This window comes from Lissotriton helveticus, chromosome 3_1, assembly GCF_964261635.1.
Source record: "Lissotriton helveticus chromosome 3_1, aLisHel1.1, whole genome shotgun sequence".
NCBI lineage: Eukaryota > Metazoa > Chordata > Amphibia > Caudata > Salamandridae > Lissotriton > Lissotriton helveticus.
Genome location: NC_136061.1, coordinates 1,446,350,441 through 1,446,368,331, shown reverse-complemented (window position 1 = coordinate 1,446,368,331; position 17,891 = coordinate 1,446,350,441). Strand labels below are relative to the sequence as shown.

Genomic DNA, 17,891 nt, shown 5'->3' with positions numbered 1-17,891 from the left:
GTTGGTCTCGGGAAATGCCTGATGGCGGGCAGTAAGTGCCGGTGCCCCCTGCCGGCTCAAGCACTGCTTACACTGCATACACTGCTTATACTTGTCAATTTCAGTTTCAACTAAATCAAAATGTATATCCGGGCATCTCCAAAGGGTTTCCTTTTTGACAAGTTGTTGATCGGCATTTCCAATCCTTTTTCCAGTTCATCGGCTTCCCATACCATGTTTCCTTTAGGTTGCCTCTGCCTGCATTTCTTTCCTCCTTTTCTTGTTTCTCTCCTTGGTTTGTTCCTTTTGTGTGACCCGTTCTCTTCATCTAGTTGGATTCTGATCCAGGTTTAGTAGGCTAATTGTGTCTGAAAAAGTAAACCTGAGTGCTTTTATGTTTTTAGTGGAATACATGCCTTCGTCACCCGATTAAATTTCAGAGTTATCCGTGCTCTCACTATCCTTGCTTAGGCTGTGCAGTCCCTCTCTTTTACTCAGTGCCTCAAACCATTTGGCCAGCATATATACCTGCCTATTATCATAATCATTTTTATTCTCTATTTTATTAGTTTAACCATTTCCTCATGTTTTTTAAACTTTCCACTATTTTGTCACATTGCTAGGTTTTTTTATTTTGTTTTCCATAATGTTTATTTCTTTTATCCAGATAATTATTTTTCAAGTTTTTCCGGTGCTTTTCTATTTTGAATCTAGAGCACACCGTGTTGTCATCACTCAATTATTGCAACTTCTCTGCACTCGCATCATGGTTGCTCTGCTTTAGCAAAAATATCAAAGGCTCATGGAATTTGGTTTACTTCCAGGTACTTTTTTAATTAAGTGATTTCCCAACAATTGTTTATTTCCTTAGTTTTTATTGTCTAGCTTGGCAGCATAGCTGTTGTCAGACACTTGTGTGTCACAAGGAGAGGGACGGCTTTGGTTCCACCCACATGTTGGGAGCCAGGAGTACATGTTTTAGTTGTGAAGAACTTGTGCATTTCAACAAAAAAGTGCTTGCCCTCCAGATAGCTGTGATCATTTTCTTTATTCATCCAGCTGCCTGAGCCTGACCTTTTAGGGGCACGCACATGCCATTGCAATGCTGTTAAAGATTCTCCTATAACTAGATAATGTATGTCATGTCTCTCTGGCAGCAGCATAAATGGGAGAAGAGTAGTTATTAACGTACATGGATTATTAGGTCTGGCTAGAAGACAGACCAACTGGCAGTGCAAATGCTTGTTGATCTTTCTAATAGCTTTACTATCTTTTGTCAACTAATTTGCAATCCTTTTTTCTTTTCGTATTATCAAAGTCCTTAAATCTAATCCCTTCTGTCAGGTTTTTTTTCATCAAATAGTTCTTTTGTGGCTCGCGACCTTCCAGCCTTCCTAGTCTCCAGGTAGCTGGTTTTTAGGTTGAGCCTCGGCAGCGCATGCGCTGCTCTGACAGGCATGCTGTACTGTAGTGTGGACTTGAAGACCCGCCCACTTTATGCCCATATCTGTAACTGACTTGTGTCATTGTCCTTTGTAAATGCTGGCTTCCGATTCATTAACAGGCTTGTTAATCCCCCAAAGCACTGCCTTGCCTTTATTTGTAACCTCCCATGAGGGCTGGCCCTTTTACTTTTGTTGTTACACAATATGTCTGTAGGTCTCGCCTTAGGGACCTTATAAGTATTTAGTTATGCAGCACAATATCCTTAATGCAACAACATTAACTGTTGCATGGCTAAACACTTATAAGGTCCCAAAGGCGAAACCTATTGGCTATACCAATGATTGTTTTACAGTGGGAGAGGGGCAGGGTCCTCAGTGACACACAAGTAGTACTGGACCCACCATGATCAATTCCACGCTTGTCACTGTGTCAATCATCTAGCCTCGACCCCACCCCCACCCCTATTCCATATACATAATGCTATTAAATGTACTATTCTCATGAGAATAATTTACAAATCGGGTACCAGCAGAGTTTGCATTTTGTTTAATCACTAATATAATGCTACCACCATGCCGAGTTGGAAACGTGCAACTTTCCGTGACAACGTAATTCACTTAGGTGATGGATAGAAATAATAAATGTGTTAATCTAACCCACGAAGAGTGACACTATATAAATACAATTATAATTACAAGTACTTGGAAGAGTTGTATAAAATGACACTGCATTTAATATGTCTAAATATTACACCAGAATGACAGTGTGCCTCCCAAGTGCGCAACACTGACTATAATTTAATAAATGTACACATTAGTTTCAGGTTCCTGTCCGTGTTCCCGCTTACCGCTATACTTTTTAAGAAGTGTCTGTTTTCCAATAAATGAACTCTGGGACCAAAAAGTCACTATTTATATGCACATAAACCTTTTTGAGGTCGTTGACAGGGGTAAAAGAATTTGCTTAGATAATCGTGCAGTATATATGCTTCGCATTACTCATGCCTGGAAACAAACGTCCTTGGCTTAGTTCCAGGGACTAATCTGAAAGTGGTTTATATTAATATTACAATCATACATTAAGCTCAATGTTAATTTGGTTTACGAACCTAATTTTAAACTCTACCAAAATATGTTATTGCTGAAAGGATTAATGTAACAAGCGCTACACATCTGGAGTGTCCCTGCTGGTTTTGCTACATAGCATAGTGGAAAGAGAATAAAGGTGACAGCATAATGTCTATTTCATAGTGCATTGCACATGCATCTAGAAGTGGCTTGTTACCATGCCACACTGATAAAACACATGAAGTAAATGCAAACTCATGAAATAATTGCATACATAGGTCAGGCTATGCTTGAAAACGCGGATTCAAATGAAGCATCTAAGGAAAAGTGTTTGTTTAGTTCAGTATTAGACCAAGAACCCTAAAGAAGGTGCTCTGCTCACTAAAGGTTTTGAGCTGGTCTTCATACAAAGTTGTAAAATATACTAGTAAGTTCGTGCACTCAACATTTGCTATCACAATTATTTTAGAAAACTAAATTGGGTTTTTGATTTGGAAATATATTTTTGTTTGGAAAACAACCAAAATAGTTTTGCAGACAATTACATTTATAATAAATATAAAAACAATATTTAAACATGTCCATTTTGCAACTGTTACAGTTACAAGAATCTAAGTTCCGTGTTAGAAAGGGTGGTTATTTATCCAAAATGTAGTGGTAGTTTAAAGTTCCTGCACAAGAGTAAGTTCCAATACAGGATTCTCAGAAGAATTACCATGCCCAGTACTTAGCAGTAAATGATCCACTTATCCCACTGTTCCTTTCACAGTTAATGAGCACAGCATCATCTGTGAGGAGGTATTTTGAATGTTAAATTACATCCTTCAGACTAGAGGTTGCAGTGCTTTCAATCTTTATTCAATGTCCATGTGTGATTCACATTTGCCGTTGTGGACAATTTGCTTTCAAGTAATCTGACGGTTCCTTTTCAAAGAGATCAAACTACCATTGAAAACCCAAACCGGTTCCATTGTTTTGTCTTTGCATATTACAGCTTCCTTGCTCAATGTAGCGTTAGCATTGCACAGCCTCTAAGGCACATTGGTTTCTAACTTTGCATTTCAGATAAAGTATTCTTTCTTGCTGACATCCATATCTCCAAGGAGTGAAGGGTCATTCCTCAACGCTTCATCGGCACTCTCTGCATGCTCGGTGCCCTTGGCTTCATTGGTTTGGTAAGTGCCCTTGTTCCGGTACATGTAACGCATAATGACAACCAGGAGGCAGACCAGAACCACAATCATGGCAAAAATGACACCTATGGGAGGAAGCATAGATACACCGGGTCAACTGTGTGCCACTGACTTTCATGATTAAAAACAACAAATAATAGGACAACGGCGGAGATCTGATTAGCCACACTAACTTTAGGAAAGATAGAAAAATGATCAGAACTTCATTTAAAAGTGATCATTGGGGAGCCCCTTTAACACTTTGAGATACACCCATTACATGAACAGGTTTGGTTGTACTCAACATCTCATAGTCATATTTAATCACACATGTCCTGCTATCAACTGTAACACTGGTTATTTAAAAAAGAAGCAGTCAATCATTTTACTGGAAATTTGGGCTTGATTTAGAGTGAGGCACACTGGGTAGTCCTTCACAAACATGACGGATATACCGTCTGCTGTAGGACAGCTGCTATTGGCTATAAAGCACTAGTAATATGGCAGAAGGGATATCTGTTGCGTTTGTGATGGAGTGACGTGTAAATCAGGCCCATAGTCATTATGGTTCATCTATCAAACTCCTAAAAATAAGAACTAATTGAAGATAACATTGACATTGTCATATGACCCTCTGTCCGACAGTGGCCGCAAAATGAGTTCAGATGTGACATCACAAACACCATTGTTCGTGACTTCATCAATGGGATTGAGACAGTTTCTAGATGTTTAGAAAAAGGTTGTTGGCAGCTATAACTGAGGGGCTGTTGAAGGATGAAAGTCAAATTTAGCTCTCCCTGTGGAGCTTACATTCGCTGGTTCTTCTGCCAATTATATACTCTAAAGTGAAGAGGAGACCGAGTGGTCTTCGAGGAAGTAGATAAGGGGGAGTAAATGGTGACCACTCAGTGACACACATTCACTGATAGATAGAAGAAAAGCAGCTTGCCACACCACCCTGGAGCGAGCTTGAAGGGGTGTTGGTTAAAAAGTGTTGGTGAAAAGATATTAAACAAGAAGATGGTGGTGGGGTAGTATTGTGAGGACCTGTCTAGGTACAGGGACAAAGGGCAGCCTACAGATGCAACAGGATATAGATGTTGGTCATGCAGAAACACAATAAAGCATGGGAAGCAAAGTGTGTGATAGTGCAGAGTCTGCCGTCAAAATACAGAGACTGTGACGATGTGTGCATGAAGGTCACAGAGAGCACAAATAGGGTCTGAGAAGAAATTACCACCAGAAACGCCTATGAGTGGGGCAGAGGGCCTATATGCCTCCTTTAACTTGCAGTTTGATGTACTTAGCTTTGTCATGGAGTGGAGAACGTGCTTTCTGTAGATTTCTTGAGTTTCTTCTGCAGTTTTTTCAAATGGAACTTTCAAAATAATTTAGAAAGTTTATTTTTTCTAGGGATCTAGACTTCCTCTGTTTATCACTTTCCTTAAGAAGTAACATAATGCCAGTTTACTTGCTCCTTTTTGCTTAGACATGGATTTCATGGCAACATGCTGCTTTTAGACAATAAGCACCAATAATTTGTCAGAAGAGTTTTGCTCTTCTTAAATCACGTTGGTACCTAAACAGCAATGCACCATGAATACAGAGTCCTAGGAAGCCTCGCTTCCTAGGACACTGTAGAAACCACTGTATGAATCAGTGGTTTCCAATCACACTGAACCCTTATCGAATACATTCCAACTTCTTAAAGACGTGTAGAAATCAGGCTACTAACCTCCAACGACAGCTGCGCCACTTCCACCAACACTCCCTTCATCAGCTAGAAATAGACAAATGCGCATGTTAATATTAGTTAATGAAGCAAAAAAAAAGCAATTCTTTAAGGACAATGAGGACAAACTACAATATGTCAACAGTTACTTAACAGCGAATACTGTATTATCGGCTAACAGCAGTGCTCTCCTGTGGTCTTCCATAATTGCATCGGTGACGTGTGCAAAGGCACAGAAGGCAGCGGTGCGCCTGTTGTTAGAGAAATCAGCACTCTACAGCGCATGCGTGTTCTTCAGACAAAACTGCACAGAAACCTGAAGGGGTATATTAGGGGAAGTGGTGCAGTGCAGCAAGACTGCTGCCCTGCCTCACAGGGAAAGGGCAGGGATGTGCTGTAATTAATTAAATGAAATGAAATGAAAAATTGCACTTGTATAGCGCATAACTACCCGGAGGCCTCGCAGCGCTAATGGAATACAGCGCATTCCTATACTTTCCCGTGCGCTGGTCCATAATGGGCTACCTAGTGCCAATGCAAGCACCCTTGCACCATGGTGCAAGCGTATGTGCGTTGCATGCAGGATTGTTTTTTGTGCAGGATGGGCCACCTTCCTGCACAAAACAATACTGGGAGGAGTATTCCTCTTTCTGTGTTTGCTGCAGAAAGAGGAAGGAATGAGGAGGAATAGAGATATTTCTCCTTGTCATGCCTCCCCTGGGTATGCGTACCTCTTTGGTGCATTTGTAGGTTTACACAGTGTTGGTTAATCTGGGAATGTGTCAAAAAGCATGAGAGTTGTATGAGAACACCCCTGCAATGCCCATGGAACGCCTTCCCAGGGCAGAGTAACACAATGCAGCAATTTGCACTGCGTAGCTTTACTCAAGATTTATAAAGCGACACAGGACCACACAAGTGGCCTCGCATGGCTTCACAAATCTTACTTAAGGTTTGCGAACAGCCTCATAAATAGACCCCAAAGCTTGTTATGAGGTTGCTATGTCTAGCTCTTATCTTCTCACTTGCTGTTGCAATGCTGGCAGTTTAATCTCTACCCATAAGAAGCTAAAAAGACAACAGGAGGTATTTAACACAGCTGATTAATTTTCCAAACAATTGACATGGACTAAGGTGCAGGACTTACAGGAGATGTAAGATTTGTAGATCTGTTTTTTTTGTTGCTAGTATTTAATAGAAACATTACTAGTTTTATAGTGCACATCTGTTTACAACAACGAAGAACTGAAAACTTTGATAGGCTGACACTATAAATGCATTGCATACTGGCCAGCATTTTCTCGACAATCGGACTCTTTTTACTTTGAATGGTGTGCAAAGTGATGTGGAGATCGACCTTTGGTCCCGCCATGAAAAACATCTTTTACCCTGTGAAATGACTTGAGGTACAGTGGTTGATGTAGGAAAGTAGTTTATTCAGTATAACAACCCCAGAAGCATCCATGGACAACTTCCTCAGCAACTGTACATCTCTGGACTGCTCCCTGGATTCCACACTCTGGAATCCAGTGAGCACAGAGTGACACATAGAACATTACAGCGTCAATAAGGAAATATCAAGATACAACATATCTCCCTTCCTATAAAATTACAAAATAAATATATATAAACATAAAGATAAAAATAAAAGAAAAATAGATATAGTGTGATACAAACTTAAATTTCCCATTGTATGCATTTATGGTGCACTTAAATTACGAACATATGTAATCCTTCATCCACAATGGTCTGTACTTAGGCCTAGCTGAAAGAGACACAGTAGTAGGCACATCATCTCTTTTCGTGGTAAATGTTTTTGTAGGACCATTTTCCCGACCATCAATTTGCTTGCATTCCAGATCATTACATTTTGTTATACTTCTTATATTCCATTGCTTACCATCATCCAATTTCACTTTATTTCCATATACATAAATGATTTGTTTGGGTTTAGACCACTTGGAAGATCCAGGTTTTTGATTCCCCATTAGTTGTGAGCGTACCCAATCACCCACTTTAAATGTTCTGATATTACTATTAATTTTGACATTATGATCTTGTACATATTTGTTTTGATACTGTTGCACTTTATTCAACAATTTTTTACCATCAATTCCTTCTGTAATATCTCTTGACATCCATTTTGGTTTGACCTTAGATCCAGCCATACGCCCTTTTAACAAAGAAAAAGGAGACTTTCCTGTAGCCGTATGTGGAGTATTTCTATAACACCATAACATTTCTTTAACAGCATTTTTGCAATTATCATCATTGTTGTTGGCGAGTTGAATGCATTCTTTTAACACACGGTTGAATCTTTCTACTAAACCATTTTCTCTTGGATTATATACAGAGGTGGTAATGTGTTTTACACCTACTTGGTTTAGATAAACAGAGAATTCTTCAGCTATAAACTGTGGACCATTATCCGATAAGATCAAGCTCGGATAGCCTTCTCTACGAAAAATTTCCTCACAAAATTCAATTACATTGGAAGCCTTAATATCCTTTACAAAAGCTACTTCAGGCCACTTGGAGTGAAAATCCATTAAAACAATTGCAAATTTATTTTCAATACCTTTAACATGAAATGGACCACAAATATCGATGGCGACTTTGTCCCAAGGTCCATCCGGAAAAGCGGTTGCAGATATAGTGGTTTCTTGAGATTTGTGGGATTTATCACTGCACATGCACGCTAAACAATTCCGAACACATCTATCTATGTCTTTATCCATACCGACCCACAAAAATCATTCCTAGCTCTCCTTTTCATGCTAGTCATTCCACTATGTCCTTCATGTAATAAGCACAACATTTTATTTTGTCTCGTAGTGTTAAAGGTACTACTAATCAGTCGCCTCTCCTAAGTATGCCATCATTAAAAGATAACTCCGGCCAAATCATTTTATAATCAGCCAGAATAGACTTATCCAAAGTTGATAAATCAACACTAACATGAAGATTATTGATAATTTGTTGCAACACAGTGTCATCAGCCACAGCTTGAACCCATTCTTTTTTACTAAATGCATTGTTGCACGATTCTTCAATATTGGCTACTAACCATTCATCATTATCTTCAACTGCCTGATCCTTGTCACTGGGTAAAGGAAGACGTGATAAACAGTCTGCATTGATATTTTTGTGACCAGGAACATAGTTAATTTGAAAATTGTATCCCTGTAGCCTGTATAACCATTTAGCTATTCTAGGCGTAGCTCTTGAGGCACCCTTTGTGGTAAAAATGTCAATAAGAGGTCTGTGATCTGTTCTTAATTCAAATGCAGTTCCCCAAATGAAAGTTTTAAAATGGTCTACACCCCACCAACATGCCAACGCTTCTTTTTCAATTACAGAATACGAGGGTTCAGCACCTCTCAGTGTACGAGATGCAAAAGCTATAATGCTTTCAACTCCACTGTGCTTTTGCATCAGAACAGCGCCTAAACCATATGCACTAGAGTCCACTACAATTATGGATTTGTGATTTGGATCATAAGGCTTAAGAGCAACTGCTTTAGTGATGTCTTTTTTGATGTTGTCAAATGCTTGTTGACATGAGGTGGACCATAAAAAAGGAGTACCTTTTTTCATCAACACCCTTAAAGTATACACCTTATCAGCAAAATTTGGGACAAATTTAGAATAGTATTCTGCAAGTCCCAAAAATGACCGTAATTGGTCTTTATTGATAGGATGAGGTGCTTTTTCAATGGCATCCAATAATTTCATCTTAGGTTTAACACCTTCATTGGAAATTGTATGTCCAAGATAATCAATTTCTTTCACTCCAAATTTGCATTTTTCACCACATACAGTGAAACCGGCATCTTGTAGTTTCTGCAGAACACTGTGTACTGCTTTGTCATGAGAATATGCATCTTTGCCCGAAATAAGAATATCATCCTGAAATATTCTTACATTCAGTTCATCCTTTAAAATACTACACATGACTCTCTGAAAGACAGAAGATGCAGATGCCAACCCAAATGGCATCCTGAGATATTGAAAGGCACCTTCAGGCGTTATGAAAGATGTTAAATGCCTAGATTCTGCATGTAATTTGATTTGGTGATATGCATTCAATAAGTCAATTGACGAAAAGTACATAGCATCTTTGATACTAGATATCATCTCATTGATGTGTGGTAGAGGATGTCGATCAACCCAAATATTTTTATTTAAATCTCTCAGGTCCACACACATCCTAATTTTGCCATTGGATTTGCGGGCCAAAACAACGGGACTAAGTCAATCTGAGGCCTCAATAGGTTCTATGACTTTAGCATCACACAATCTATTCAATTCTTCTTTTAAAGGATTTCTTAAAGCAAATGGTACATTTCTTACCTTATGTACTGAAGGTATGCTGTTCGTTTTCAATATTATCTTATGTTCAAATTTGACTAAGCACCCTAAATCTTTGCTAAACAATTGGGGAAAAACAGATTCCCATTTGGAAGAAGATTCTCCATTAGTTAATAATACCTGTTCAGAATAATCTTCATATAACACTACTTGATCAGGATGGTTGGGATTTAATAACAATCCCATTTTTTTAAGATCTTTCCAACTCAATAATGGTCGTCCTTGTTCGACAACATATACCTTGGTTGAACAAGATCTACCTTTAAAAGTCAATTGTGCATCAAAATAACCTATCACAGGTAATTTTATTCCACAATATCCTTTAGGTTGTACGTCTGAAGATATTAAAGTGTATTTGTTTCCATTTTCCCACATGCTTTTATCAATAATAGTGTATGGCGAACAAGAGTCTGCCCAAAGCGACATGTATACTTGGTTTATCAGTACTTTACACTTGGGAGGACAGTAATCTTCAGAAATATCATTTACTGAATCATCATACAGTTCCATTACTTCAATATCATTTTCATTGCTATTATTTTCATCATCATCACTGTCTAACTGAGATTCTACAAGATTAACAGATCGTTTCCAATTGCTATTATCACCCGTTCTGCACCATTTGGCAAAATGACCTATTTTTTTGCATTTAATGCATGTGACTTTACTAGCAGGACATTTAATGAAATCCGCAGTGTGTTTTTGGCTCCCACACCTAAAACATATTCGTTTGTTAAAACTACTTTTGTTTTTGTAAACATTAGTTTTCATATTTTTGTTATCATTTTTGAACTCTGTTTTTTTATAACCACTACTCAAGGCATTAACATTACTAGATTCATCTTTGTCTTTTTGCGGTAAAGAGCTCAACTCTTTAACATAATGGGAAGTGTTTTCCATTTTTCTAGCAGTATCAAGTGTTTTCTGCAAGGATGGATTCTTGAGCTCAAGTAAGCGTTCTTGGATTTTGATATTTTTAACTCTATTTATAAATTGATCTCTGATAATCTCTTCATGTAAATCTTTGAATTTACAAGTGATAGCTAAAGTTCTTAAACAAGCTACATACTGTTGTACATTTTCACCTTGCAATTGTGCTCTAGAGAAAAATTTGTGTCTTTCAACTACAATACTAGTTTTCTTCCCATAGTTTTCCTCTAAAGCTTTTAAAGCCTCAGAATATACATCAATAGATGTATCATTTGAACTCGTTTCACTAGTTTCACTACTTTGATCATTGTCAGCAACTGTTGAAACAACACGATTCATTACAGGTAAAGTTTTTAAAACTTTCCTGCTTTCAACTCCTAAATTGTGTTTTAATAGAGCTAATTTTCTAGATGGTAGAAATACATCACCACCAATTGCTTCTAAATAGGTCTCAAAAGATTCTGACCAATCTTCCCAATTCATAGCAGGGGGACCAGGACATTGTAAAAATTTAGGAGGAGCTATCACAGAAGAAGAAACATCCATGTTAATATAAGAAATGTAATATATCACTTAGTTATGAAAGAAATAAAATTGAATTAAAATAAATAATGTAGTCACCGTTGTCAGCGTAGCATCGATTAAAGTTTACTGTTCAATTGTTGTTGAAGTTTATTTCATGTCATACAAAGTTCGTTTGATGTTAGATGTCAAAATGCTTTTGTTTTCAGTTGCACGTTTGGAATTTGCCTTCGTTTTTAATGAGTGTACAATTTGCCTTTAAGTTTGTCTTCGTTTTTTAATGCATGTAGAATTAGTTTTCTATTAGTTTTCTATAAATGCTGCCTTGTTTATATCCAACTTATGAGGAAGACGAGAAAACAGCCGACGAGTAAATGTTTCAGGTGGTTACTATGGGGATTCAAGATGGCCGCCGCAGTGCGTGGATAGCGTATTTGACGTGATGACGTGATGATTCAAAGCATCGCGGCACAGAGAAGAGAGCTGTGACGAGCGATGTGATCTTGTTGTGACGTGGTGATGTTTGGAGATCAACACAGCATTTTTTAAACAGGTAACGACTGCAGTTCAGTTATAATGCTTTACTGTTGCACGAGATAATTATGATAAGTGATGCAAAAATTGTTATTTCATGCGAAGTGGCATATATTTTGTTTTATCAAACGAAGGTTTCTTGTATCAGTCCAGAACTTCCCTTTAAGCGCAATGCAGCATATTTTAAAGTTTTGGAGGTGACATTAACACGCCAGCGAAATTTCAAAACGATGTATGAGGGAAAATTTTGTATATATGTATATATTCACTGAAAAAACCATAGGTTATAGACCATATATAGTTAGGAATTAGCATTTAAAAAACCTTATTTTACTCACACAAAACCATTGAAATTCCATATATAGTTAGTTGCACTAACTATATATCGCGCACCCGCAATCCACTGCTGATGATGTCACATATTACATCATTCATGACATGGTCAGTGACATCACTGATGACATCACTGATGACATCTCAAATGACATCACTGATGACATCACTGATGACAACATCCAGTGACTGTATGTTTCTGTAAAGTTAAAATGTGTCTTACATATTGAAGAATGAGTGGAAGTATAAGTGTCTGGACAAAGGATTTAGTAGGTGCATGACTGAATGTATGAGTGAGTGATTAAATGTGTCTCACTGAGTGCATGGGTTAGTGACTAAAGTGTCTTAATGTGTGCATCATTATGTCTGTTGTTCTGTAAACTGCTGCATGTGTTGATCAGTAGCTATATGATTAACTATATGGGTTACTGATTGATTGTCCAAGTATTTGTATGGGAGACTGAGTGTGTGTGTGGCTGGCTGGGAGGTGTGTGACTCTGTGCAGATCAATGTGTACTTATATCAATGATTGTATAACAAGGTAAGTATGTGTTAGTATATGTTTGAAAATGTAAGGTGCTCTATGTTTAACTGTATAGACAAGAAAATGGAAGTGTGATTGATTCTTTACAGGACTGACTAGGTGTGTGAGTAACTCCATGGATGAGTGGCAGAGTGTGAGTGTCTGTATAGGTGTATGAGTGCATATGATAGTGTTGTAAAGATGAGTGATTGTATGTATGAATGATTGTATGGGTGAATGAGTGAATGTGTGTGTAGACGTAGGAATCAGTGAGTACATATGTAGTAACTAGTATTGGTGTGTCAATGGTTTCAAAAATTATACTCTGTATTTAACACTGGGTGAAACAGAGGTTATATTAAAATGTGAGGAGATGCATTGTATTGTCACATGAATGATATCATCAGTGATGTGGTCATTGATGTCAAATGAGATGTCATCAGTGATGTCATCAGTGATGTCATTTGAGATGTCATCAGTGATGTCATCAGTGATGTCACTGACCATGTCATGAATGATGTAATATGTGACATCATCAGCAGTGGATTGCGGGTGCGCGATATATAGTTAGTGCAACTAACTATATATGGAATTTCAATGGTTTTGTGTGAGTAAAATAAGGTTTTTTAAATGCTAATTCCTAACTATATATGGTCTATAACCTATGGTTTTTTCAGTGAATTTTCAAGGTTTTGTAAATGCTAATTCCTAACTATATATGGTCTATAACCTATGGTTTTTTCAGTGAATTTCAATGGTTTTTTAATAGCAAATATCATAAGCTGTCGAATGTCAAGTACGTGGTAAGTGAAAACATTTTCGTGTTTATGCACACTGATCTGCTTTGAATGGTGCCCCCCCCCTCATTTCTATTAGGAGTACTCTCTCTTTGCACATAGTGAAGGGTAGTTAACGCAGGCCTTTGCCCCCGTTGTAATACGTCGTGCCTGCTTCTCTCTCCATTTGATTGATTGTTATCCAAGTATTTACTGTTTTAGAATTGGTTCTCTTTGGTTCATTCTCTATTTACAAACAAACACAGAGTCGCAATACTCTGTTTAGTCTTTGCAGATAACGAAAAATCGTGTAAAAAAAAAAGAAAAGGAATCGAGCAAAATCAGTAGGCCACTAATGGGATCTCTTTTTGACCTCGCTAAAATAGAAACATTAGGAACAACCCCTCATGACAAATACAAAACTAGTGAAATGAACTGAACTCCACACAATGATGGCTGCAAAACAGCTCGGCTCCGCCACCCACCCCGCCCAAAATAACGATAAAGAGCGGCTGCCATGATTGGTTGCGGAATGGCCACGACGGAGCTACGAAATGGTGCTGCTCTCATGCTAACCCCAGCTTCAGTCTGAAACATCCAGAAACACTGTAGACTACCAATTCGATCAGTTCCGGTAGCGCCCCAATGTAACCCGGTAGAGAAGAACTAGCCCTCCCCTCTTTGACTAATGGTTCTTGTTGCCTGTCCCTTCTGTTGTCATTTAACAGAACTATTTAGCCTGCTGAAAGGGGTTGTGTTCCGACCGCTGGTTGGTGGAGACATTTTGACTATATTCTGGACCTGCGTTGTCGCGTAATGCGTCATATGACGCACCGCGTTAGCGCATCCGGAAGTCATCCGGGGCGCGCAGCGCGTAACGTAAGCATAACAAGTCATGTGACTTGTTAATAAAACTTTTCATTGGTTCATTTTACTTTTCTTATTCTAATGATGAAAGGCTTGGTCATATGACCTAAAAATTACGCTTTTTATTACTTCCGAACATTATTTTTTCTTAAATATATGTTATAATGTTCCAGGCTAATGTACTGTCCCGGAAAATTTACAACTGTCCTGCAAGTAAAATATATTCTTTTTTCGAGAAAAAGAGCGTTTCTTCGTCCCATGACGGAGCCGTTGAGCAAAAGAGGGTCGACCTGCTGTCTTAGTCGCCGATACGCCTGAATATGAGATTCTTATCGATCACTTTATGTTGCAGGAATAGAAAACACAACAGCCCTTGACCATTTATCTTTACTGCGTTCCTTCGTATTATACCTTTTACCCTTCATGTAATTGGTCTGCTTTATTTCACTTGCCTTTTAATGATTCTAAAACAGTGACTATTATTAAAAACTTTACCAATGTATATACTACTACCATGTTTTCTTTTAAAAACCTTTATTGTGAAAATTTCATTATACAAATACGAGCCTATAACCACGTGGGCCGGCCACGGAGCAAACTGTAATCGTATATGATGAGTAGACATTTACACTGTAGAGGAACGTAACGGGCGGGCCATTAGGTTGCAAGAACTAAGGTGTCTAACAGTTACGGAATCGGTGGACGTACATTTTATAATTAAAATACGACAGGGCCAGTTACAATAAAATTATCTAGATATACATTTGCGGGCAAGTACCATGGGTGACGTTAATTCGAACTTTCAATAGTACAGTAATCAATAACACATCAGAACTTAATATCAATAGGGATGTCGAAATATTCAATCAATTCTCGTCCCCGCCCGCCATGTGCTTCAAAACTGCATACGTATCTCGTGATTTCAAGGTTCTGCAACCAGTACACAACAAGGAGTTACGAGTCCCATTTATTCCGGCGCCATTTTGGGCGAGGACGGGCAGGTCCAGGATATAGTCAAAATGTCTCTACCAACCATCGACTATGATGATGTTCATATGCTGTATTTATTAGAGTAACACTCATCTGTCCACATGAAATTAATTTGCCACAATCTAAACATGTCATTTTAATCTTTCCAAAGTTCTTCTAAATATTTGGGACCGTTTCCCTTGCCTCTGATACTGTCAGTGCCACTTCTTTGATGAATGTACTAGCAGGTCAGGGGTTCTCCTCCAAATCTCTCTTTTATGCAGCACTATAATTAATTGGTGCCACCTCTCCATATGACGATGCATGGTATAGTTACCATAACTATATTTTTTTTCGCTTCCTCTGGAGAGTTCATCGTGGCAGATGAAGCGTGTAACGTACCGGGCATTTACCTTTTTTTGCATGTACAGGAAAGGAAAAAAAAATCGAGCGTCCGAGTTCTAAGGTGTCCCAGGGCCATTTTAGTGGACCAGGCCCAAATCCAAAGAACAGGCCGCCATTTTGAGAGTCCTGTTGCAGCCGCCTGTCGCTGTAGCATCAAGAGCAGCCGAAACTCAGCTGAATGGCAACTGAAACGGTAAAGGGGCGCCCCACTACAGCAGACGAGCCTCCACCTAGGAAGGCCCGTTCACGCCGCCTCCCCCCCCCCCTTCGGGCACCCCACGCCGTTATTCGGAGCAGTATTGTAGGATGGCCACACCAGTGCGGCAACTTGCTAGACATCACCTCGGTGGTAACCGAATCTCAACGCCTTGTGGTGTCTTCTATTCAGAAAACATTGTTATGCTGCCTTCGACCTATTCGCCGCAAGTGCGCACGCAACTCAGCTGCATAGCTTGCTAGACACCACCTCGGTGATAACCGAATCTCAGCGCCTTGTGGTCTCTTCTATTCCCAAAAAATTGTTGCGCTGCCTTTGGCCCCATTCGCACATCGGTCCGCTACTGACGCCATCTCACAGGCTAATGGGGCGCCCCACGCCGAGTTTCAGCATTGTAGGATGACCACACCAGTACAGCAACTTGCTAGACATCACCTCGGTGCCATCCGGATCTCGGCGCCCCACTGCCGATGAAGTGCCTCTCAACTATGAAACCACCACGGTGACATCCGGATCTTGGCGCGTTGTGCTGCCTTTGGCCTATTCGCACATCGGTCCGCTACTGACGCCATCTCACAGGCTAATGGGGCGCCCCACGCCGAGTTTCAGCATTGTAGGATGACCACACCAGTACAGCAACTTGCTAGACATCACCTCGGTGCCATCCGGATCTCGGCGCCCCACTGCAGATGAAGTGCCTCTCAACTATGAAACCACCACGGTGACATCCGGATCTTGGCGCGTTGTGCTGCCTTCGGCCTATTCGCACATCGGTCCGCTACTGACGCCATCTCACAGACTAATGGAGCGCCCCACGCCGAGTTTCAGCATTGTAGGATGACCACACCAGTACAGCAACTTGCTAGACATCACCTCGGTGCCATCCGGATCTCGGCGCCCCACTGCAGATGAAGTGCCTCTCAACTATGAAACCACCACGGTGATACCCGGATCTTGGCGCCTTGTGCTGGTTCCGGCCTATTCAGACATCGGTCCGCTACTGACGCCATCTCACAGGCTAATGGGGCGCCCCACGCCGAGTTTCAGCATTGTAGGATGACCACACCAGTACAGCAACTTGCTAGACATCACCTCGGTGCCATCCGGATCTTGGCATCTCAACGCCTAGTGGTATCTTCCATACAGAAAATATTGTTGCGCTGCCTTTGGCCCCATTCGCACATCGGTCCGCAACTGACACCATCTCACAGGCCAACAGGGCGCCCCACGCCGACTTTTACCATTGTAGGATGGCCACACCAGTACAGCAACTTCCTAGACATCACCTCGGTGCCATCCGGATCTTGGCATCTCAGCGCCTTGTGGTGTCAGTCAGAAAATATTGTTGCGCTGCCTTTGGCCCCATTCGCACATCAGTCCGCTACTGACACCATCTCACAGGCCAACAGGGCGCCCCACGCCGACTTTTACCATTGTAGGATGGCCACACCAGTGCCACAACTTGCTAGACACCACCTCGGTGCCATCCGGATCTTGGCATCTCAGCGCCTTGTGGTGTCTTCTATTCCGAAAATATTGTTGCGCTGCCTTTGGCCCCATTCGCACATCGGTCCGCTACTGACGCCATCTCACAGGCCAACGGGGCGCCCCACGCCGACGTTCAACATTGTAGGATGGCCACACCAGTGCGGCAACTTACTAGACACCACCTCGGTGCCATCCGGATCTTGGCGCGTCGTGCTGCCTTTGGCCTATTCGCACATCGGTCCGCTACTGACGCAAACTCACAGGCCAACGGGGCGCCCCACGCCGACTTTCAGCATTGTAGGATGGCCACACCAGTGCTGCAACTTGCTGGACACCACCTCGGTGCCATCCGGATCTTGGCGCGTTGTGTTGCCTTCGGCCTATTCGCACATCGGTCCGCTACTGACGCCGCCTCACGTGCCAACGTATTTTCTCCGCATTTTATACCCTAGGCCGCATAACAGGTCATGTGACTTGTTTATAAAACTTTTCATTGGTTCATTTTACTTTTGGTTTCCTAATGATGGAAGGCTTGATCATATGACCTAAAAACAACACTT

The 17,891-nt window shown here is 40.4% G+C and overlaps 1 protein-coding gene across 1 annotated transcript in view; it reads right to left on the bottom strand.

The window, feature by feature from the left end:
* Nucleotides 1–2,135: 2,135 nt before the first annotated feature.
* Nucleotides 2,136–17,891, bottom strand: part of LOC144823517 (glycophorin-C-like) — a 261,137-nt gene continuing 245,381 nt past the window's right edge. The window contains exons 2-3 of the mRNA XM_078682091.1: nt 5,400–5,444; nt 2,136–3,750 (exon numbers count right to left, since the gene is read on the bottom strand). Of these exons, the coding sequence (XP_078538217.1) occupies nt 3,554–3,750; nt 5,400–5,444 (242 nt within the window). The 3' untranslated portion in view covers nt 2,136–3,553. The remainder of the gene's footprint in view (nt 3,751–5,399; nt 5,445–17,891) is intronic.